General features: G+C 32.2%; 2 protein-coding genes across 2 annotated transcripts in view; both read right to left on the bottom strand.

Annotated features, from left to right (window-relative positions):
- Positions 1-5278: 5278 nt before the first annotated feature.
- Positions 5279-6135, bottom strand: LOC133662936 (uncharacterized). Its single transcript, XM_062067148.1, has 2 exons — positions 6007-6135; positions 5279-5922 (listed from the first exon to the last, which is right to left on the bottom strand). The coding sequence occupies exon 2, from the start codon at positions 5912-5914 to the stop codon at positions 5279-5281; it is 636 nt and encodes a 211-aa protein (XP_061923132.1). The 5' UTR covers positions 5915-5922; positions 6007-6135.
- The window catches only part of LOC133662935 (DENN domain-containing protein 11-like), a 26121-nt gene continuing 7141 nt past the window's right edge, over positions 6021-25000 (bottom strand). Inside the window, exons 2-9 of the mRNA XM_062067147.1 lie at positions 22687-22786; positions 20399-20557; positions 12716-12872; positions 10616-10754; positions 10422-10553; positions 10203-10353; positions 10074-10142; positions 6021-6377 (exon numbers count right to left, since the gene is read on the bottom strand). Of these exons, the coding sequence (XP_061923131.1) occupies positions 6182-6377; positions 10074-10142; positions 10203-10353; positions 10422-10553; positions 10616-10754; positions 12716-12872; positions 20399-20557; positions 22687-22786 (1103 nt within the window). The 3' untranslated portion in view covers positions 6021-6181. The remainder of the gene's footprint in view (positions 6378-10073; positions 10143-10202; positions 10354-10421; positions 10554-10615; positions 10755-12715; positions 12873-20398; positions 20558-22686; positions 22787-25000) is intronic.

Below are 25000 nucleotides of genomic sequence, written 5' to 3' on the forward strand. Positions count from 1 at the left end.
TATATATATATATATATATATATATATATATATATATATATATATATATATATATATATATATATATATATATATATATATATATATATATATATATATGATGCTGACCCAATGTTGGTAGTGACTTTATTAGTGTGATGGTTGCCAATAACATGTTGGTAATGACTCATCTTGGTGGACTTGAAAAAGACTCTGTGACAAATAAGTCTCTTGATGATATATGGTCCCTCGGGAACTGGGGGCCCCTGGCTAAATTGGGGCCCTAAGCAGATTTGTTCTGCATATTACATTTTTCCACATTTTTTAATTCATGTGAAAGAAATGTTTACCTTTTTTAATCAAACTTGAATGTGATGCATGTTTAGTACTCAGCTAGTCCCGCGCTATATTGGGGGGTACCAGCCGGGGGCCCCTGGCTAAATTGGGGCCCTAAGAAGAGTTTTTTTGTCGCCCACTACCCTGTTACAAAATTGTTCCTATTTTTTTTATTCATGTAAAACAACTTTTTTAATCAAACTTGAATTTGATGAATATCTTGTACTTAGGGCCACTCTAGGATAAATTGGGGCCCTAAGCAGGATTTCAATTATAGGCCCATCACCCTATTACAACATGTTTCAACATTTGATAATGTACAGTATGTGAAACAAATGTTTACCTTTTGTAATCAAATTTGAATTTGATGCATGTTTTGTACTCGGCCCCCCCCCCCCCCCCCCCCTCGGCTAAATTAGGGCCCTAAGCAGAATTAAATTTTGAGGCGTCCCCCACCCTAATACATTTTTCCACATTTTTTAATTCATGTGAAAGAAATGTTTACCTTTTTTAAGCAAACTTAAATGAGATGCATGTTTAGTACTCAGCTAGCCCCGCGTTACATTGGGGGGTACCAGCTGGGGGCCCCTGGCTAAATTGGGGCCCTGAGAAGAGTTTTTTGTGGCCCCCTACCCTGTTCCTATTTTTTTTATTCATGTAAAACGACTTTTTAACTTTTTTAATCAAACTTGAGTTTGATGAATATTTTGTACTTAGGGCCACTCCAGGATAAATTGGGGCCATAAGCAGGATTTCATTTTTAGGCCCCTCACCCTATTACAACATGTTTCAACATTTAATAATGTACAGTATGTGAAACAAATGTTTACCTTTTTTAATCAAACTTGAATTTGATACATGTTTTGTACTCGGGGGGGCCCCCAGGCTAAATTAGGGCCCTAAGCATAATTTAATTTTGAGGCGTCCCCCACCCTATTACATATTTCCAATGTTTTTGTTTTATTAATGTGAAACCAATGTTTACTTTTTAAATCAAACTTGAGTTTGATGCATGTTTTGAACTCGGGGCTCTAAGCAAAATGTTATTTTGAGGCCCCTGTCACCATCACAACATTTGTTCATACTTTTTTTTTTATTTGGTACATATAGTGTACTAAAAATAATGGGAAATAAATTATTCAATTTGATTCCCGTAGATAAAATGATTTTATGTGTGCCCCAGACCCGCCCAAAACATCCCGTTTTACTTGCTCGCTCGCGTTAGCTTATATCATTTATCACATTTATCCAGGAAACTAAGGAGAAGCTGCTGATGGCGATAGCACAGAAGTTTGCTCTCCAAGTGTTACTTCATAAAACTACTGAAGTGTTTTAAAGTTTTGTATTTTTTATGCAATATTTCTTATCTTAAAGTTATTTCACTTTTTAAAAGGTGTGTTAAAATGGTGGACCAATCAAATTGATTTGAATTGGCGACTATATCATTAGATGAATTTTCCAGGTGTGTCACGGAACCAATTAAATTAAATGAAACTTGTGTCCTGAGGTAGAACTAACTCATGGCGAGAAATGATTGAATTAAATACAAACGAGGTCAAAAAGCATTCACATTTTTATGTTAAAATAAAATGATGAAGGATGAAAACAAAACAGTTTGTGTTAGAATGCAGCCTCCGGTCTCCAGGGTGGGGACTATTTCCTGGAACAGCCACATGATGCTGTCCTTGGTGGGGAGTATTTCCTGGAACAGACACATGAAGCTCTTCAGAGTGGGGAGTATTTCCTGGAGCAGCCACACTATGCGCTCCATGGTGATGGTTATTTCTTGGAACAGGCAAATGATGCTGTTCCAGAGTGTGGAGTATTTCCTGGAACAGAAACATGAGGTTCTTCGGGGTGGGGAGTATTTCCTGGAACAACCACATGATGCTCTTCAGGGTGGGGAGTATTTCCTGGAACAACCACATGATGCTCTTCAGGGTGGGGAGTATTTCCTGGAACAACCATTAGAAATGGTCACAGCTGATGAGGTGTTTAAAAAATTGAGCGCGCTCCACCCTAAAAAGGCCACCGGCCTTGATAATATTCCCTCCAGATTCCTCAGGGACTCTGCCTCCATCATTGCCCCGATCATCACGCACATAATAAACCTATCAATTACACAAGGCCAAGTACCAAAAGATTTTAAGATAGCAAGAGTAACTCCCCTCTTTAAAAAGGAAGCAAATTGGAACCTGGCAACTACCGACCAGTTTCTATTCTCAGTTCCATTTCCAAAGTAATGGAGAAAATAGTTTATGAACAGGTGGATAGTTACCTTGCCACTAATAAACTCATGTACAAATTCCAATCCGGCTTCAGAACTAACCACTCCACTGACACATGCCTTCTCTATCTGAGCGACCACATCAAACATGAGGTGGTCATGCTGGACCTTCAGAAGGCCTTTGACACCGTTAACCACGTTGTACTGTTGGATAAGCTCAGAGCAATCAGATTTAACTTCACCATAAAAGTTCCATAGGTTCCATTCTAGAGGCTAACCTTTCCTGTGATAAAATGGCAACCAAGGTAATCAAAAAGGTTAACCAACGAACGAGATTTCTCTACAGAATCTCCTCTCTGGTCAACAAAAGCACCTTGAGGATTCTAGCGGGAACTCTCGTTCAACCCTTTTTCGATTACGCATGCACCTCCTGGTACCCTAGCACCTCCAAAACCCTCAAATCTAAACTCCAAACATCCCAGAACAAGCCAGTCAGGTTACTTCTAGACCTCCACCCCAGATCCCACCTCACTCCTACCCACTTCTCTAAAGTGGGCTGGCTCAAGGTGGAGGACAGAGTTAAACAACTTGCACTGAGCCTAGTCTATAAAATCCGCTACACCTCCCTGATACCGAAGTACATGTCAAACTACTTCCTTAACGTAAATGACCGCCATAACCACAACACCAGGGGGAGCTCCACTAACCACGTTAAACCCAGATTCCGAACTAAGAAAGGTCTTAACTCATTCTCTTTCTATGCCACATCAATGTGGAATGCACTCCCAACAGGTGTAAAAGAAAGGGCATCTCTATCCTCCTTCAAAACCGCAATAAAAGTTCACCTCCAGGCAGCTACAACCCTAAACTAACACCCTCCCCGGATTGCTAATAATCAAATGTAAACAATCAAATGCAGATACTTTTTCTTATGCCTTCTGATCTCTCTCTCTCTCTCTCTCTCTCTCTCTCTCTCTCTCTCTCTCTCTCTCTCTCTCTCTCTCTCTCTCTCTCTCTCTCTCTATGTCCACTACTTGCAGTCCATATCCTACCCCCCCCCACACCCCTCCACACCCCTGATTGTAAATAATGTAAATAATTCAATGTGATTATCTTGTGTGATGACTGTATTATGATGATAGTATATATGATAGTATATATCTGTATCATGAATCAATTTAAGTGGACCCCGACTTAAACAAGTTGAAAAACTTATTCGGGTGTTACCATTTAGTGGTCAATTGTACGGAATATGTACTTCACTGTGCAACCTACTAACAAAAGTCTCAATCAATCAATCAATCAATCAATCATTCAAACAACCACATGGTACTCTTTAGGGTGGGGAGTATTTCCTGGAACAGCAACATGATGCTCTTCAGGGTGTGGAGTATTTCCTGGAACAGCAACATGATGCTCTTCAGGGTGGGGAGTATTTCCTGGAACAGCCAAATGATACTCTTTAGGGTGTGGAGTATTTCCTGGAACAGCAACATGATGCTCTTCAGGGTGGGGAGTATTTCCTAGAACAGCCAAATGATACTCTTTAGGGTGTGGAGTATTTCCTGGAACAGCAACATGATGCTCTTCAGGGTGTGGAGTATTTCCTGGAACAGCCAAATGATACTCTTTAGGGTGTGGAGTATTTCCTGGAACAGCAACATGATGCTCTTCAGGGTGGGGAGTATTTCCTGGAACAGCCAAATGATACTCTTTAGGGTGTGGAGTATTTCCTAGAACAGCCAAATGATACTCTTTAGGGTGTGGAGTATTTCCTGGAACAGCAACATGATGCTCTTCAGGGTGTGGAGTATTTCCTGGAACAGCAACATGATGCTCTTCAGGGTGGGGAGTATTTCCTGGAACAGGCACATGATGCTTTCCAGGGTGGGGAGTATTTCCTGGAACAGCCACACTATGCGCTCCATGGTGGGGAGTATTTCCTGGAACAGGCACATGATGCACTCCATGGTGGTGGTTATTTCTTGGAACAGCCACATGATGCTTTCCAGGATGGGGAGTATTTCCTGGAACAGCCCCATGAGGCTCTTCAGGCTGGGGAGTATTTCCTGGAACAGCCACATGATGCTTTCCAGGGTGTGGAGTATTTCCTGGAACAGCAACATGATGCTCTTCAGGGTGGGGAGTATTTCCTGGAACAGCCACATGATGCTTTCCAGGATGGGGAGTATTTCCTGGAACAGTCACATGAGGCTCTTCAGGGTGGAGAGTATTTCCTGGAACAGGCACATGATGCACTCCATGATGGTGGTTATTTCTTGGAACAGCCACATGATGCTTTCCAGGATGGGGAGTATTTCCTGGAACAGTCACATGAGGCTCTTCAGGCTGGGGAGTATTTCCTGGAACAGCCACATGATGCTTTCCAGGGCTGGGAGTATTTCCTGGAACAGGCACATGATGCACTCCATGGTGGTGGTTATTTCTTGGAACAGCCACATGATGCTTTCCAGGGTGGGGAGTATTTCCTGGAACAGTCACATGAGGCTCTTCAGGGTGGAGAGTATTTCCTGGAACAGCCACAAGATGCGCTCCATGGTGGTGGTTATTTCTTGGAACAGGCAAATGATGCTGTTCCAGGGTGGGGAGTATTTCCTGGAACAGAAACATGAGGTTCTTCAGGGTGGGGAGTATTTCCTGGAACAACCACATGATGCTGTTCCAGGGTGGGGAGTATTTCCTGGAACAGCCACAAGATGCGCTCCATGGTGGTGGTTATTTCTTGGAACAGGCAAATGATGCTGTTCCAGGGTGGGGAGTATTTCCTGGAACAGTCACATGAGGCTCTTCAGGGTGGGGAGTATTTCCTGGAACAGCCACAAGATGCGTTCCATGGTGGTGGTTATTTCTTGGAACAGGCAAATGATGCTGTTCCAGGGTGGGGAGTATTTCCTGGAACAGAAACATGAGGTTCTTCAGGGTGGGGAGTATTTCCTGGAACAGCCACATGATGCTGTTCCAGGGTGGGGAGTATTTCCTGGAACAGTCACATGATGCTCTCCAGGGTGGGGAGTATTTCCTGGAAAAGCCACATGATGCTGTTCCAGTGTGGGGAGTATTTCCTGGAACAGCCATATGATGCTGTTTCAGGGTGGGGAGTATTTCCTGGAACAGCCACAAGATGCGCTCCATGGTGGTGGTTATTTCTTGGAACAGGCAAATGATGCTGTTCCAGGCAAATGATGCTGTTCCAGGGTGGGGAGTATTTCCTGGAACAGAAACATGAGGTTCTTCAGGGTGGGGAGTATTTCCTGGAACAGCCACATGATGCTGTTCCAGGGTGGGGAGTATTTCCTGGAACAGCCACATGATGCTGTCCAGGGTGTGGAGTATTTCCTGGAACAGCCACATGATGCTGTTCCAGGGTGGGGAGTATTTCCTGGAACAGCCACATGATGGTGTCCAGGGTGTGGAGTATTTCCTGGAACAGCCACATGATGGTGTCCAGGGTGTGGAGTATTTCCTGGAACAGCCACATGATGCTGTCCAGGGTGTGGAGTATTTCCTGGAACAAGGGCGTGATCAGAGGCAGCACAAAGGAAAAGACTAGAACACCACGCATGATCCAGAAGACTTGAGAGAGTCCAAAATGCAAAAGTGAAAATGAGAAATGCTCTCTCAGCTGCAGCAGAGCTGGTCAGACATCAGCAGGGTGTCAAAGCCGTAGATCTCCAACAGGTGGAGCAGGAAGAGCCTGTCCCCGTGAGGGTCCAGGCCCATGGCCCTCACATTCTCCGGGGTCAGAGTGGGGTCCGGAGTCCCCGCCACCTCGCTCAGGGTTTGGAAAATCCTGTTGTTCTGCTCCAAGAAAAACCTAAACATTTTGAAATGTGAAGTCAAAATGGTTGGAATAACAACTTGAAATATCCTAACTGATAATGATCATCAATAAAACATAATGATCATCAATAACAAAAGTGTGACATTTTACTGCATGCTTTGAATGGGAAAGAAGGAGCACCAGCCAATGGAAAATATATATTTTTAAAAACATTGAAATCTTAATCATATATATTGCATTTGTTTATGTTTGTTTAATGATAGTATTAATAATAATAATATTCATAATAATTATTATTGTTTTTATCATCTTCACTATTATCATCTATTCATCAAAAAATAATTTTACTATTATTCTACAATATAATACTACAATAACAATATTATGTTAATAATTGTTATTATTATTAATATTATTATTATTACCATCCTATTTAATATTAGTATAATTGTCACTATTATAAATAATTTCAGTCACAAGACACCTTTCCAGTAAAAGGTGTGAAATATTACTGCATGCTTTGAATGGGAAAGAAGGAGCACCATCCTATGGAAAAATATGTAAAAAAAATAAATAATTAAATCTTAATTAAATGGATTGCATTTGTTTATGTTTGTTTACTATTAATTGATAATAATATTAATAGTAATAATATTTTTTAAATTATAATAATATTTATTATTATTACCTGCTAAATTAGCTTAAACAAATGGAGCAAGTTAACGTTAGCATGCTAAAATGCTAACTGTATTATGCGTCAAGTACCAAAAATATATTACTCTGAGGTGTGTACCTGGAAATGTGTTTCAATTGCTAGCATGCTAACAATAGCATGCATCAAGTAGCAAAATATGATTATTTTGCATACATTTAAAATTAGCTAAAAAAATCTAGCATGCTACGTTAGCATGCTAATAGGTATCATTCGTCAAGTAACAAAATATTTGATGCTGAGGTGTTTAAATGCATAATTAGTAAAAATAAAAAGCTATCGTGTTAATGTTAGCATGCTAAAATGCTAACTATATTATGCGTCAAGTACCAAAAATATATTACTCTGAGGTGTGTACCTGGGAATGTGTTTCAATTGCTAGCATGCTAACAATAGCATGCATCAAGTACCAAAATATGATTATTTTGCATACATTTAAAATTAGCTAAAAAATCTAGCATGCTACGTTAGCATGCTAATAGGTATCATTCGTCAAGTAACAAAATATTTGATGCTGAGGTGTTTAAATGCATAATTAGTAAAAATAAAAAGCTATCGTGTTAATGTTAGCATGCTAAAATGCTAACTATATTATGCGTCAAGTACCAAAAATATATTACTCTGAGGTGTGTACCTGGAAATGTGTTTCAATTGCTAGCATGCCAACAATAGCATGCATCAAGTAGCAAAATGTGATTATTTTGTATACATTTAAAATTAGCTAAAAAAAAATCTAGCATACTACATTAGCATGCTAATAAGTATCATTCCTCGAGTAACAAAATAGTTGATGCTGAGGGTTTTAAATGCAAAATTAGCACAAAAAAAGCTAGCATGCTAATGTTAGCATGCTAAAATGCTAACTGAATTATGCGTCAAGTACCAATATATTACTCTGAGGTGTGTACCTGGAAGTGTGTTTCAATTGCTAGCATGCCAACAATAGCATGCATCAAGTAGCAAAATGTGATTATTTTGTATACATTTAAAATTAGCTAAAAAAAAATCTAGCATACTACATTAGCATGCTAATAAGTATCATTCCTCGAGTAACAAAATAGTTGATGCTGAGGGTTTTAAATGCAAATTTAGCACAAAAAAAGCTAGCATGCTAATGTTAGCATGCTAAAATGCTAACTGAATTATGCGTCAAGTACCAACATATTACTCTGAGGTGTGTACCTGGAAATGTGTTTCAATTGCTAGCATGCTAACAATAGCATGCATCAAGTAGCAAAATATGATCATTTTGTACACATTTAAAATTAGCTAAAAAAAATCTAGCATACTACATTAGCATGCTAATAAGTATCATTCCTCGAGTAACAAAATAGTTGATGCTGAGGGTTTTAAATGCAAAATTAGCACAAAAAAAGCTAGCATGCTAATGTTAGCATGCTAAAATGCTAACTGAATTATGCGTCAAGTACCAATATATTACTCTGAGGTGTGTACCTGGAAATGTGTTTCAATTGCTAGCATGCTAACAATAGCATGCATCAAGTAGCAAAATGTGATTATTTTGTATACATTTAAAATTAGCTAAAAAAAAATCTAGCATACTACATTAGCATGCTAATAAGTATCATTCCTCGAGTAACAAAATAGTTGATGCTGAGGGTTTTAAATGCAAAATTAGCACAAAAAAGCTAGCATGCTAATGTTAGCATGCTAAAATGCTAACTAAATTATGCGTCAAGTACCAATATATTACTCTGAGGTGTGTACCTGGAAATGTGTTTCAATTGCTAGCATGCCAACAATAGCATGCATCAAGTAGCAAAATGTGATTATTTTGTATACATTTAAAATTAGCTAAAAAAAAATCTAGCATACTACATTAGCATGCTAATAAGTATCAATCCTCGAGTAACAAAATAGTTGATGCTGAGGGTTTTAAATGCAAAATTAGCACAAAAAAAGCTAGCATGCTAATGTTAGCATGCTAAAATGCTAACTGAATTATGCGTCAAGTACCAATATATTACTCTGAGGTGTGTACCTGGAAATGTGTTTCAATTGCTAGCATGCTAACAATAGCATGCATCAAGTAGCAAAATATGATTATTTTGTATACATTTAAAATTATCTAAAAAAAAATCTAGCATACTACATTAGCATGCTAATAAGTATCATTCCTCGAGTAACAAAATAGTTGATGCTGAGGGTTTTAAATGCAAAATTAGCACAAAAAAAGCTAGCATGCTAATGTTAGCATGCTAAAATGCCAACTGAATTATGCGTCAAGTACCAATATATTACTGTGAGGTGTGTACCTGGAAATGTGTTTCAATTGCTAGCATGCTAACAATAGCATGCATCAAGTAGCAAAATATGATCATTTTGTACACATTTAAAATTAGCTAAAAAAAAATCTAGCATACTACATTAGCATGCTAATAAGTATCATTCCTCGAGTAACAAAATAGTTGATGCTGAGGGTTTTAAATGCAAAATTAGCACAAAAAAAGCTAGCATGCTAATGTTAGCATGCTAAAATGCTAACTGAATTATGCGTCAAGTACCAATATATTACTCTGAGGTGTGTACCTGGAAATGTGTTTCAATTGCTAGCATGCTAACAATAGCATGCATCAAGTAGCAAAATATGATCATTTTGTACACATTTAAAATTAGCTAAAAATACAATTTAAAAAAATCTAGCATATTATGTTAGCATGCTAACTAGCATACTACGTTAGCATACTAATAAGTGTAACAAAATAGTTGATGCTGAGGGTTTTAAATGCAAAATTAGCACAAAAAAGCTAGCATGCTAATGTTAGCATTCTAAAATGCTAACTGAATTATGCGTCAAGTACCAACAATATATTACTCTGAGGTGTGGACCTCAGAGTAAATGCAAAATTTGCACACAAAAAAATCTAGCACGCTAATATTGGAAAGCTAACGTTTGTTTAGCTACAAATGGCCCCGGGGCCGCGCTTTGGACACCCCTGTTTTAGGCCGACGTAACATTTTTCAGAATATGTCAAAATGCCCGACGGTGTACTCACAGAATGAACAAATCTTCTTCGCTGGACACGCAGTCGCCGTTCTCCTCCTGAGAGTACAGCAGCATCTTCCTGCACACGTGCAAACAAGTCAGCTTTTCCCCCACGCTCCCGGGGCGTACTTGAACGCACCTCTGCTCGGTGAGCTTGCGGTACTTCTCCCTGTCGGCGTTGGTGAGGCGCAGCAGCGGCTTCAGGCCTTCCCTGCAGGTCTTGACGTTCTGGTTGTCCACGTAGACGTCGTACAGGTCTCGCTTCTCCTCCAGGATCTTCTCCGTGGTGCCTGCAGGCCACAGGCGGGCTTAGAGGGGGGGGAGAGATCGGGGGACGCCACATTCGGCGGCTGCTCACATGCCACGTAGGACAGCTCGTTCTCCAGGGCGCCGATGTCGGCCACGTTGACGTAGAAGAAGGGGCGGAGCTCGGGCACGGCCACGCCCACCCCCGGGATGGAGACGTTGGCCAGGCAGCAGCAGCAGTACACTGACAAGGAAGCAGCACGGCGTTAGTCTGGGGGCGGGGCAAAGGGGCGTTTTGGGCCACACCTCTGTAGCAGACCACGCCCACGGGCGGAGGCGAGAAGATGAGGATCCGCCTCCGGAGGAGCGCCAGCTTCCAGAGGACCATGATCTGCTCCCCGAAGAAGCGGATGAACTGGGACATGCAGCCGGCCGGGTGTGTGATCTGGGGGCGGAGCAACTAGCATCTTGTCAGCACTGCTGCACACAGACTACTCTAAAGGCCATCAGGAGCAAGGGTGAAGTGTCTTGCCCAAGGACACAACGGACGTGACTAGGATGGTAGAAGGTGGGGATTGAACCCCAGTGACCAGCAACCCTCCGATTGCTGGCACGGCCACTCTACCAACTTCGCCACGCCGTCCCCTACTACAACATTTTTTCAAGCATTTGCTGCGTAATTTTGACTGAAATTAATCATTTTAAGCATAAAAAATGCTAGATAATGTAAACATGTCAATACTGCAGTAGGGTTGCGCAATAGTGACGATACACATGATATCGATAGAGCTTTGAATACTATCGTTTAGGACTGCACAAAAAAAATTGATTCACATATGAATCGCGATTATTATTCATCCTCATCCCAACAGTATTTATATATATATATATATATATATATATATATATATATATATATATATATATATATATATATATATATATATATATATATATATATATATATATTAAAAGGAAAACAAACAAAATAAATAAAACAAAAAAAAATGTAAATGAAAAAAATTAAAATAAAATAAATATATATGTATATGTATATATATATATATATATATATATATATATATATATATATATATATATATATATATATATATATATATATATATATATATATATATATATATATATATATATATATATATATATATATATATATATATATATATATATATGTTTTTTTTTAATAAGAATACTTTTTTTTAAGTACGTTTTAGGCCATCTAAGTGCATGATTGCACTGAATGAATTATTTAAAAAATTATGATAATTAAAAAAAAAAAATTAAAAATTACAAATAATAATGATAAATGATAATAAAAATAATAAAAAAATAAAAAATACAAAATATATATATATGTATACATATATATAAAAATATGTGTTATAAGTATATATATATATATATATATATATATATATATATATATATATATATATATATATATATATATATATTAAAAGACAAACAAAATAAAAATAAAAATAAATAAACAAAATTAAATAAATATATATACATACATATATATATACATATGTATGTATTTTTTAAATAACAATAACACATTTTAAATACATTTTAGGCTATCTAAATGAATGATTTAAAAAATGATGATAATTAAAAAATAAAAAATAAAATAAAATAAAAATATATATATGTATGTATAAGTATATATATATATACATATATACATATATATATATATATATATATATATATATATATATATATATATATATATATATGTGTGTGTAAGTATATATATAATATATATATACTTATACACACACACAGACATATATATATATATATATATATATATATATATATATATATATATACACATACATTTATTTATTTATTTATTTATTTATTTTTTAATAAGAAAACATTTTAAAAAAGACATGTTTATGCCATCTCAATGCATGATTGCATTGAGTGAATAATTTAAGCATATGCTGCGTAATTTTGACCGAAAAGAAGCATTTCAAGCATCAAAAAGGCTAAATAATGTAAATATGTCAATACTACAGTAGGGTTGCGCAATAGTGACGATACAGATGATATAAATTTAGCCGACAATAGAGCTTTGAATACTGAAAAAATCGATTCACATACGAATTGCGATTATTATATATATATATATATATATATATATATATATATATATATATATATATATATATATATAATTTTTTATTTTTATAAGAATACGTTTTTTTAATATATTGTATGCCATCTAAATGCATTAAATGAATTATGTAAAAAAATATGATAATTTATTATTAAATCAAATAAATTATTATCAAATCAAATGATTGATTTAAATGAAATTAGAATATTAAATGAATGAAAATATTGTATACATAAATATTCTTGCACTTCCACCTTCATTTCCGGGTGCATGCTGTGGTTGATGGCGCTCCCCCAGGCGTCCACAGGGCACGCAGTTACAAGGTCGTCGCCGCTAGGGGGCAGCAGCGCCCTCTTGTCCTGATAGAAGGCCTCCAGGGGCGAGTAATGTCCCGGGGACTGAAGCTGGAGCCTAAACACAGCAGAACTGCACAGTCAGCTAACAATGAAGTGAAATCAACCTGTCTTACAACCTGTCTTACAACCTGTCTTACACCCGGGGACTGAAGCTGGAGCCTAAACACAGCAGAACTGCACAGTCAGCTAACTATGAAGTGAAATCAACCTGTCTTACAACCTGTCTTACAACCTGTCTTACAACCTGTCTTACAACCGGGGACTGAAGCTGGAGCCTAAACACAGCAACACTGCACAGTCAGCAAGCTGACTTTGTAGGCCCACAGGATGGAGAGAGAGTTGTGCTTGCAGCAAACTAAGTTGAAGCATCAGATGACAATCTTGTGAGCACACAAGGACAACTTTGTCTCACCCGGGCAGAGGTGACGCCATTTGATGAGTAACAGGATGGAATGTCGCAGCATGAATTAAGTTTAGTGCTTAGTTGGAATTTGACATGATTACACTCAAATATATCATGAAGACAACTTGTGTCTTTTTTTTAAACGCAACATTGTGAGAAAAAAAGTTGTTATTTTATCCAATCCAATTCAATCCACTTTATTTATATAGCACATTTAAACAACAGAGATATTTCCAAAGTGCTGCACAACAATATTAAAAACAATATTCAAATATTATCCTTAGCTCCACCAATGACTGAATAAAAACTAAAAAGAAATAAATATAAAACCAATATAAAAACAATATAAAAATAGATATGATAAAACATTTTTTACAAGAATTGTGTAGAAATATTTTCATAAAAATGATTTTAAGAACAAGGTATGGCATTGTTCATGATTAAAGTGAAATATGTTGTGAAAAAAGTCATAGTTTTTGTAGAAAAAAAATTGTAATTTTACAAAACAAAAATATGTAATTTTATTTTATTATAAAATGTATTATTCTTTTGAAGAAAAACTAATATTGTGAGAAAATTTTTTTAATTTGACAACAAGTGCGTAAAAATATTTTAAGGAAAAATATTTTATGGAAAAAATATTTTAAGAAAAAAGTTAAAACATTTTCTGGAAAAAAAAGTCTGTTATTTTACATGATTAAAGTTAAATATATTGTGAAAAAATCATATTTTTTTTCAGAAAAAAGTCAGATTTTTACAAGAAAAATGTGTAGTTTTACACGATTATAGTCAAATATATCAAGAAAACAAGTTTTTTTTAGAAAAATGCAATTTTGTGAGAAAAAAGTTGATTTTTTTACAAGAAAAAAGTAAAATTTTTAGGAAGAAAGTATGTAAAAAAAAAAAATATATATATATATATATATATACAGTATATATATGTGATTTTACACGATTTTAGTAAAATATATTATAATACGTTTTTATTATTTTAAAGAAAAACTTAATATTGTGAGAAAAAAATTGTCATTTTACAAGAATTGGGTAGACATTTTTGAATGAAAATGATTTTAAGAACAAAATATAGCATTTTTCATGATTAAAGTCAAGTATGTTGTGAAAAAAGTCATAGTTTTTTTAGAATTTTTTTTGTAACTTTACAAAAAAAAAAAATGTAATTTTACATGATTTTTGTCAAATTTATTATGATAAGTTGTTTTTTTTCTTTTGAAGAAAAACTTAATATTGTGAGAAATAAGTTGTATTTTTACAAGAACTGTGTAGAAATATTTAAATGAAAAATATTTAAAGAATTTTTTTTTACATTTTTCTAGAAAAAAGTGTGTTATTTTACATGATTAAAATCAAATATATTGTGAAAAAAGTCATAGTTTTTTTTAGAAAAAAATTGTAATTTTACAAGAAAAAATATGTAATTTTACACGATTTTAGTCAAATTTATTATGATAACAAGTTGTTTTTTTCTTTTGAAGAAAACCCAAATATTGTGAGGAATACGTTGTAATTTTGCAAGAACTGTGTAGAAATATTTTAATGAAAAATATGTGCTATTTTACATTTACATCAAATATATTGTGAAAAAGTCATATTTATTTTCAGAAAAAAAAAAATCCAAATTTTACAAGAAAAATTAGAATTTTTACACGATTAAAGTCAAATATATATTTTTTTTAAATTAGTCTATTTTTTGGGGTGGTGAGATAAACGCAATACGGTAAGGAAAAAGTTGTTATTTTACAAGAATTGGGTAGAAATATTTTAAGAAAAATTAGTTTAAGAAAAAAAAATTTTAAGAAAAAAGTTGAACTAAGTAGGCAATTTTATAAGATTAAAGTCAAATATGTTGTGGAAAAAAGTCATAATTATAATGTAATAATATGTAATTTTACATTTTTTTCAGAAAAATATTGTCAGAAAGAAGTTATTTTACAAGAATTGTTTAGAAATATTTTAATAAAAAATATTTTAAGAAAAAAATATTTTAAGAATTTTTTTGACTTTTTGTATTTTACATGATTAAAGTCAAATATATTGTGAAAAAGTCATATTTATTTTCAGAAAAAAAAATCCTATTTTTACAAGAAAAATTTGTAATTTTACACGGTTATAGTCAAATATATCAAGAAAACAAGTCTTTTTTTTAGAAAAACGCAATTTTGTGAGAAAAAAGTTGATTTTTTTTTACAAGAAAAAGCGTTTACAATTTTTAGGAAGAAAGTATGTAACAAAAAAAAGTTGTAATTTTACAACAAAAAAATAATAATTTTACACGATTTTAGTAAAATGTATTATCTTAAGTTTTTATTCTTTTGAAGAAAACCTTAATATTGTGAGAAAAAAATTGTCATTTTACAAGAATTGGGTAGAAATATTTGAATGAAAATGATTTTAAGAACAATTTATGGCATTGTTCATGATTAAAGTGAAATATGTTGTGAAAAAAGTCATAGTTTAAAAAAAAAAGTTGTAATTTTACAAGAAAAAAATATGTAATTTTACACGATTTTAGTCAAATTTATTATGATAAGTTGTTTTTTTCTTTTGAAGAAAAACTTAATATTGTGAGAAATAAGTGGTAATTTTACAAGAACTCTGTAGAAATATTTTAATGAGAAATATTTTAAGAACAAAATATTTTAAGAAAAAGTTTTACATTTTTCTAGAAAAAAAGTATGCTATTTTACATGATTAAAGTCAAATATATTGTGAAAAAGCCATATTTATTTTCAGAAAAAAAATCCAAATTTTACAAGAAAAACGTGTAATTTTACACGATTATAGTCAAATATATAAAAATAAATAAGGCTATTTTTTGGGTCGGGGGGATGAACGCAATATGATGAGAAAAAAGTTGTTATTTTACAAGAATTGGGTAGTAATGTTTTAAGAAAAAAATTGAACCAAGTATGCCATTTTACAAGATTAAAGTAAAATATATTGTGGAAAAAGTCATAATTATGATGTAACAATATGTAATTTTACACGACTATACTCAAATATATCATGAAAACATGTCTTTTTTTTCAGAAAAACACAATATTGTGAGAAAAGTTATTTTACAAGAATTGTGTAGAAATATTTTCATAAAAATGATTTTAAGAACATAGTATGGCATTTTCATGATTAAAGTAAAATATGTTGTGAAAAAAGTAATAGTTTGTTTTTTTTAAAGTTGTAATTTTACAAGAAAAACATGTAATTTTACACGATTATAGTCAACTGCAATATTGTGAGAACAGAATTATTATTTTACAAAAATTGGGTAGAAATATTTTGATGATAATTATTTTAAGAAAAAAATATTCTAATAATATATTATATTTTTCAAGAAAAAAATATGCCATTTATTTTACATGATTGAAGATAAACCTAATTTGAAAAAGAGTCATATTCTTTTAGAAAAAGTTTTAATTTTACAAAAAAAATGCCATTGTACATGATTAAAGTCAAATGTATTTTGAAAAAAAAGTCATTATTTATTTTACAAAAGATGTTTGTCATTTTACAAGAAAAAACTATGGCATTTTACACGATTATAGTCAAATATATCATAGAAAAACGCAATATTGTGAGAAAAAAGTAACATTACAAGAATTGTGTAGAAATATTTCAATAAAAAATAGTTTAAGAAAAAAAAGAAAAAAAAGAAAGAAAGTTGAACCAAGTATGCCATTTTACAAGTCAACTATATTGTTAAAAAAAGTCAATAATTATAATGTAATCATTTAATATTACACGACTATAGTCAAATATATCATGAAAACAAGTTGTTTTTTTTAAGAAAAACACAATATTGTGAGAAAAAAGTTATTATTTTACAAGAATTGTGTAGAAATATTTTCATAAAAATTATTTTAAGAAAAAAGTAGTGCATTTTTCATGATTAAAGTGAAATGTATTTTTACAAAAATATGTAATTGTACACGATTATAGTCAAATATATCATAGAAAAACACAATATTGTGAGAAAAAAGTTGTTATTTTACAAGAATTGTGTAGAAATATTTTGAGGACAATTAGTTTAAGAAAAAAACTATTCTAATATCGTGATAATATATTCTATTTTTCAAGGAAAAAGTATGCCAATTATTTTACATGATTGAAGTTGAATATCATTTTTTAAAAAGTGATCTTTTTGTTTAAAAAAAGTTTGTAATTTTACAAAGAAAATTGTATTTTACATATATCATAGAAAACCCCCATATTGTGAGAAAAACTTAATATTGTGAGAAAAAAGTTGTCATTTTACAAGAAGTGTGAAAAATATTTTAAGGAAAAAATATTTTAAGAAAAAAGTTAAAACATTTTCTAGAAAAAAAAGTATGCTATATTTTACATGATTAAAGTCAAATATATTGTGAAAAAGTCATACTTCTTTTCAGAAAAAAAGTCAAATTTTTACAAGAAAAATGTGTAATTTTACACAATTATAGTCAAATATATACATAAAAAAACAAGTCTACTTGTTTGGGGATAAATGCAATATGGTGAGAAAAAAGTTGTTATTTTACAAGAAGTGTGAAAAATATTTTAAGGAAAAATATTTTAAGGAAAAAATATTTTAAGAAAAAAGTTAAAACATTTTCTAGAAAAAAAAGTATGCTATTTTACATGATTAAAATCAAATATATTGTGAAAAAGTCATATTTCTTTTCAGAAAAAAAGTCGTACTTTTACAAGAAAAATGTGTAATTTTACTCAAATATATATATAAAAAACAAGTCTATTTGTTTGGGGATAAATGCAATATGGTGAGAAGAAAGTTGTTATTTTACAAGAATTGTGTTGTGTTTTCCTGCCTTCTCCTTGTCTGCACCTGTTTTTTAGCGATTGGTCCTCGGCGAGGGGCGCACCTGGTGGCGCACCTGCTGGCAATTAGCTCTCCAGTATTTAGGCTCGTCACTCACTGCTTGACCTCGCTGGTTAATGTTTCCTGAAGCCCGCACGCGCATGTGCCTGCATCATCTGTCTTGGTACGTGCCTTTCCTTAGTCCTCTTTATCTTGACCTCGTTGTGTTTGTTTCCTAGCCACCTTGATTTCAAGAAGACTTTTGCTGTGCTTTGTGCGCCCTGGCTTTTCCCCCGCCGACAACCGAGGAACCTGTTTTGTTAGTTTCATGGTGTGCACTTCTGCCCCATCGCCTTTTGTTATCCCCTTTTTGGACTTATTAAATTTTTTCCCTTTTTGTATTCTACCTTGCCTCCCGTTTCTGCATTCCGGGGTCACACCCTTGACAACCCGCAACAAATTGGGTAGAAATATTTTAATAAATAGTTTAAGGAAAAAAACTATTCTAATATTGTGATAATATATTCTATTTTTCAAGAAAAAAGTATGGCAATTATTTTACATGATTGAAGTTAAATATATATTTTTTAAAGTGATCTTTTTGTTTTAAAAAAAGTTTTTGTCATTTTAAAAAGAACATTTTATTTGACATATATCATAGAAAACCCCCATATTGTGAGAAAAAAGTTGTAATTTTACAAGTGTGAAAAATATTCTAAGGAAAAAATATTTTAAGAAAAAAGTTAAAACATTTTCTAGAAAAAAAAGTATGCTATTTTACATGATTAAAGTAAAATATATTGTGATAGTCATATTTCTTTTCAGAAAAAGTCGTATTTTTACAACAAAAATTTGTAATTTTACACAATTATAGTGAAATTGACTTTTTTTATATATATATATTTGTTTGGGGATAAATGCAATATGGTGAGAAGAAAGTTATCTTACAAGTTTAAGGAAAAAACTATTCTAATATTGTGATAATATCTATTTTTCAAGAAAAAAGTATGGCAATTATTTTACATGATTGAAGTTAAATATATATTTTTTAAAGTGATCTTTTTGTTTAAAAAAAAAAGTTTGTAATTTTACAAAGAACATTTTATTTTACATATATCATAGAAAACCCCCATATTGTGAGAAAAACTTAATATTTTGAGAAAAAAGTTGTAATTTTACAAGAAGTGTGACAAATATTTTAAGGAAAAAATATTAAGGAAAAAGTTAAAACATTTTGTAGAAAAAAAAGTATGCTATTTTACATGATTAAAGTCAAATATATTGTGAAAGTCATATTTCTTTTCAGAAAAAAAGTCGTATTTTTACAAGAAAAATGTGTAATTTTACACAATTATAGTGAAATATATATATATAAAAAAAGTCTATTTGTTTGGGGATAAATGCAATATGGGGAGAAGAAAGTTATTTTACAAGTTTAAGGAAAAAACTATTCTAATATTGTGATAATATATTCTATTTTTCAAGAAAAAAGTATAGCAATTATTTTACATGATTGAAGTTAAATATATATTTTTTAAAGTGATCTTTTTGTTTAAAAAAAAAGTTTGTAGTTTTACAAAGAACATTTTATTTTACATATATCATAGAAAACCCCCATATTGTGAGAAAAACTTAATATTGTGAGAAAAAAAAAGTGTGACAAATATTTTAAGGAAAAAATATTTTAAGAAAAAAGTTAAAACATTTTGTAGAAAAAAAAGAATGCTATTTTACATGATTAAAGTCAAATATATTGTGAAAGTCATATTTCTTTTCAGAAAAAAAAGTCGTATTTTTACAAGAAAAATATGTAATTTTACACAATTATAGTCATATATATCTATATATATATAGATATATATGTATATATAAATAAAAAAACAAGTATTTGTTTGGGGATAAATGCAATATGGTGAGAAGAAAGTTATTTTACAAGTTTAAGGAAAAAACTATTCTAATGTGATAATCTATTTTTCAAGAAAAAAGTATGGCAATTATTTTACATGATTGAAGTTAAATATATATTTTTTAAAGTGATCTTTTTGTTTAAAAAAAAGTTTGTAATTTTACAAAGAACATTTTATTTTACATATGACATAGAAAAACCCCATATTGTGAGAAAAAAAATATTTTACAAGAACTGTGCAGAAATATTTTAATAAAAATATATATTTTTGAAGTTTAATGAAAAATATTTCAAGAAAAAAATATTTGTAGATTTTTTTTCCCCTAAAAAAAAAGTCTCAATTTTGTGAGAACAAATTGTGTATGAACACTGGAACTCTGTGGGTTTAATAAAGCGTGGCCCCTAGAGGCCCCTAAACCAGAATCCAAGAAGTCCTCTCCTGTCCAGCAGGTCTTGACTCACCTGACCTGGTGCTCCAGGAAGCTCATGTATCGATAAAGCAAAGTGTACGAAGGTGACAGGATCCCCACCGACTTCATCCTGGCGCCGCGCTCCGCCGGGTTCTCCACCGCCATGTTGGCGAAGCAGGCCAGGCCGAAGTAGCGGCCCTTGCGGAAGTAGCTGGGGTGGGATGGGGAGAGGGAGCGTGGACAAAGACATGAATCATGGAGGCACCGGCAGATGGCTGAGCTCCCATTTAATTCTTTATTTAGCCTTTTTCTCAACATGCCACACATTCTGTTTCCTGTTCAATTCTAATATTTCATTGGGAGGTCATCGTACTCCTTTATCCATTCAAATATAATAAGATGCAAAAATGATTGAAAAGAATCAAACAAAAAATTATTTATAGTCCTTTTACAGAAAGTCCTTGGTGACTGTAAGAATATGCAAATATTTATAAAGTCATTGAATAAATATGTGAGGAAAAATATAGAAATATTTGAGTGATAAAACAAAATGAAAAATATATTCATCACCCATTTAATGAAGTAATAGATTCATTGTGTAAAATACATTTAAATGTAATTTAATTAAAACATAAAATGTGCTCCCACTACACTAGGTAGAAGGAATATGGGGAGTTTCACTGTGCAATAAAATGAAATAAGAATTAAATTATATATAAATTAAATTAAATAGAATTAAAAAATTAAGTCCACCACCTATTTACATGAAGTCTGTGATAATGGAAACATGCAAAAAAAAGTATGCCATTTTACAAGACTAAAGTAAAATATATTGTGAAAAAAGTCATAATTATAATGTAATATGTAATTTTTTGCGACTATATTCAAATATATCGTGAAAACAAGTCTTCTTTTTTTTCAGAAAAACACAATGTTGTGATAAAAGATTTGCTATTTTACAAGAATTGGGTAGAAATATTTTAATAAAAAATAGTTTAATAAAAAAAGATATTTTAAGAAAAATGTTGAACCAAGTATGCCATTTTACAAGATTAAAGTCAAATATATTGTGAAAAAAGTCATAATTATAATGTAATATGTTATTTTACACGACTATAGTCAAATATATCATGAAAACAAGTCTTTTTTCCTCAGAAAAACACAATATTGTGAGAAAAAGTTATTTTACATGAATTATGTAGAAATATTTTCATAAAAATGATTTTAAGAACAAAGTATGGCATTTTTCATGATTAAAGTCAAATATGTTGTGAAAAAAGTCATCGTTTTTTTTTAGAAAAAAAGTTGTAATTTTACAAGAAAAAAATATGTAATTTTACACGATTTTAGTCAAATGTATTATACGTTTTTATTCTTTTGTAAACTTAATATTGTGAGAAAAAAATTTCATTTTACTAGAAGTGTGTAGAAATATTTTAAAGAAAAATATTTAAAGAAAAAATATTTTAAGAAAAAAGTTTTAAATTTAAAAAAAAAAAAAGAATGCTATTTTACATGATTAAAGTCAAATATATTGTGAAAGTCATATTTCTTTTCAGACAAAAAGTCGTAATTTTACAAGAAAACATGTAATTTTACACGATTATAGTCAAATATATCAAGAAAACCAGTCTTTTTTTTAATAAAAACAATATTGTGAGAAAAAGTTGGTTTTTTTACAAGAATTGTGTAGAAATATTTTCATAAAAATGATTTTAAGAACAAAGTATGGCATTGACAAAGTTGTAATTTTACAAGAAAATCGTGTAATTTTTCACAATTATAGTCAAATATATCAAGAAAACAAGTCTTTTTTTTTTAGAAAAATACAATTTTTGTGAGAAAAAAGTTGTTTTATACAAGAAAAAAAGTTTTACATTTTTAGGAAGAAAGTATGTAACAAAAACGATTTTAGTCAAATTTATTACAAGTTTTTTTTCTTTTGAAGAAAAACGTAATATTGTGAGAAAAAAAAAGTTGTCATTTTACTAGTAGTGCGTATAAATAAATAAAGAAAAATATTTTAACAAAAAAATATTTTAACAAAAGTTTTACATTTTCCTAAAAAAAAAAAAAAGTATGCTATTTCATGATTAAAGTCAAATATATTGTAAAAGTCATATTTATTTTCGGACAATAAGTCAGAATTTTACAAGAAAACATGTAATTTTACATGGGAAAACAAGTCTTTTTTTAGAAAAGAGAAAAATGAACAGTCCAGTTGTGATGGATTGAGAAATAGATCAAGGAACGAATAATGTGCAGACATTTCTCCAACGATGGGAAAAAAAAAAAAAACATTGAAAAAGTAATAAAAATGTAATATTTCAAGTGACTTACATGAAGTCTGTGGTGACTCTGTGGGATCCACTGGCAATGGCTTTGAACTCCACACCTTCCAGGTCCATGTCTGTGGGGAGACACCACTCCAGCATGTTGCCTGCACACACACACACACACACACACACACACACACACACACACACACACATGTAGGTGGAGCGCTAATGTTTTTATCATAGTTCTGTGAGGTCCGGTTGCTAAGTTGCTAAATTAGCCTTAGCGTCGTTAGCAACAGCATTTTTAAGCCTTACCAGGCTGAGAATTTTTAACCGTGTAGTTACATGTACATGGTTTAATAGTATTTTTGGTCTTCTGTCTATCCTTCAAGTCAGTAATTTATGTATTTTGTTTCTATCTTCATTTGAGAACGATGCTATCACGTTAGCTCAGTAGCTAAGTGTGTCACCGATGTATTGTCTTGGAGATAAAAGTCACTTTAAATGTCCATTTCGCGTGCTCGACTCTCATTTTCAAGAGGATATAGTATCCGAGGTGGTTTAAAATACAAATCCGTGATCCACAATAGAAAAAGGAGAGAGTACATAGTTCTGTGAGGTCCGGTTGCTAAGTTGCTAAATTAGCCTTAGCATCGTTAGCAACAGCATAGTTAAGCCTTACCAGGCTGAGAATTTTTAACCGTATAGTTACATGTACATGGTTTAATAGTATTGTTGGTCTTCTGTCTATCCTTCCAGTCAGGGATTTATTTATTTTGTTTCTATCTTCATTTGAGAACGATGCTATCACGTTAGCTCAGTAGCTAAGTGTGTCACCGATGTATTGTCTTGGAGATAAAAGTCACTTTAAATGTCCATTTCGCGTGCAAACTAGTACAAACTACTTGTATTTATATATTGTATTGTACTTGTATAAACACGTGTAACACTGATATATGAATATTAATATAAACTACTTGTATTTATGTATTTATATATTGTATTGTACTTGTATAAACATGAATAACATTGATATATGAATATGAATACAAACTACTTGTATTTATATATTGTATTGTACTATCCTGGGTCTTGCTGAGAGAATAGTTTTCATAATATACAAATGCAATCAGTGAACTATGACAGAGGTAAAATACAGTTTCCGGGCCTCAATTCCAAATATAATTGAGGAGCCCTGTCTCAGTTAAACTACAATGTAGGTGAAACAAAACATTGGAGCTCTGTAAGTTACCTAGCAACCAGAGCAGGATTTGAACCCAGTACCCCTTGTTGGTGGCCAAGTGTGAAGCACTGATCTATCCTTGGTCTTCTTGGGGGAAGATTCAAGGCCCCAAGGATAAATGTAACCGAGGACCCGTCTTGATAAACTACGATGGAGGTGAAACAAAACTTGGGAGATTTTGAAGTTACCTAACGTCCTGACTGGCAATGGAAACCATTACTTCTTTATGGAAGCCAATGCTTTTAACCGCTCAGCTATCCTGGATCTTGGTGTCATTGTTTAGCTCACGTTTAAGACATATTTTTTTTAGAACAGATCAGTTTTAACAATTTTCCAGCTATGTCTTTATTCAACACACCATCCACCATGACTAGGGAAGGTTGTCTTGGTTTGGTCATATAAGTAAATGCTGTGTTATTATTCCAAAAACCTTTCAAGATTCCTTGACCTGAATTACTCATATTGTCCACAAGATGGCAGCAAATATTTGGCATTGAGAGACTGCCTGGTATAGAAGATTGATTTGAACGCACTCGGCGATGCGATGCTTTGTTCAACTCACATTGCAGCTTTTTCTCATTGCATACCTCTTTTTGCTTACATTTTTAATTATTTTTTCCAATGTAAGAATAGAACAAAAATAATAATGCGATTAACTGCATAACTTAGTTTGTCAACAATTCTGCCTGTACAAAAATATGACAGTTCAGTTCCACATTGCTAATGGTAGTTTTTATCAATACATTTATTTTTATGCTTTTATTATTTTATTTTTTATTATTTTAATTTAGTTTTTTATGTTGTAATAGCTTGGCTATATTGCTATTTACGCCACTACCTCAATACACTTCAGAGTTTGAAATAAATAAATATACAATAATAAATAATATGTAAATAAATAATATAATACATACTATATAATAAATAACAATACATAAACAACTGTATTCTTTATGCGATGTTTTTGTTTGAAATACACAACTTTTAAAATTTTCACAAAATATCTGTGTCGGACCGGTATCGCCATTACCAGCCTGAATTTTATTCGGTATCGCATTGGAAAGAAAATCAACCGTATCGCGCATCGCTAATGTTAGTACAATTTTGTACTCATATTTTATTACGTCCTCTT

The sequence above is a fragment of the Entelurus aequoreus genome, linkage group LG12 (genome assembly GCF_033978785.1).
Source record: "Entelurus aequoreus isolate RoL-2023_Sb linkage group LG12, RoL_Eaeq_v1.1, whole genome shotgun sequence".
NCBI lineage: Eukaryota > Metazoa > Chordata > Actinopteri > Syngnathiformes > Syngnathidae > Entelurus > Entelurus aequoreus.

Excerpts from the sequence above, each read along its gene's own strand:
- LOC133662936 (XM_062067148.1), bottom strand. The coding sequence starts at position 5,914 with ATGTGGCTGTTCCAGGAAATACTCCACACCCTGGACAGCATCATGTGG.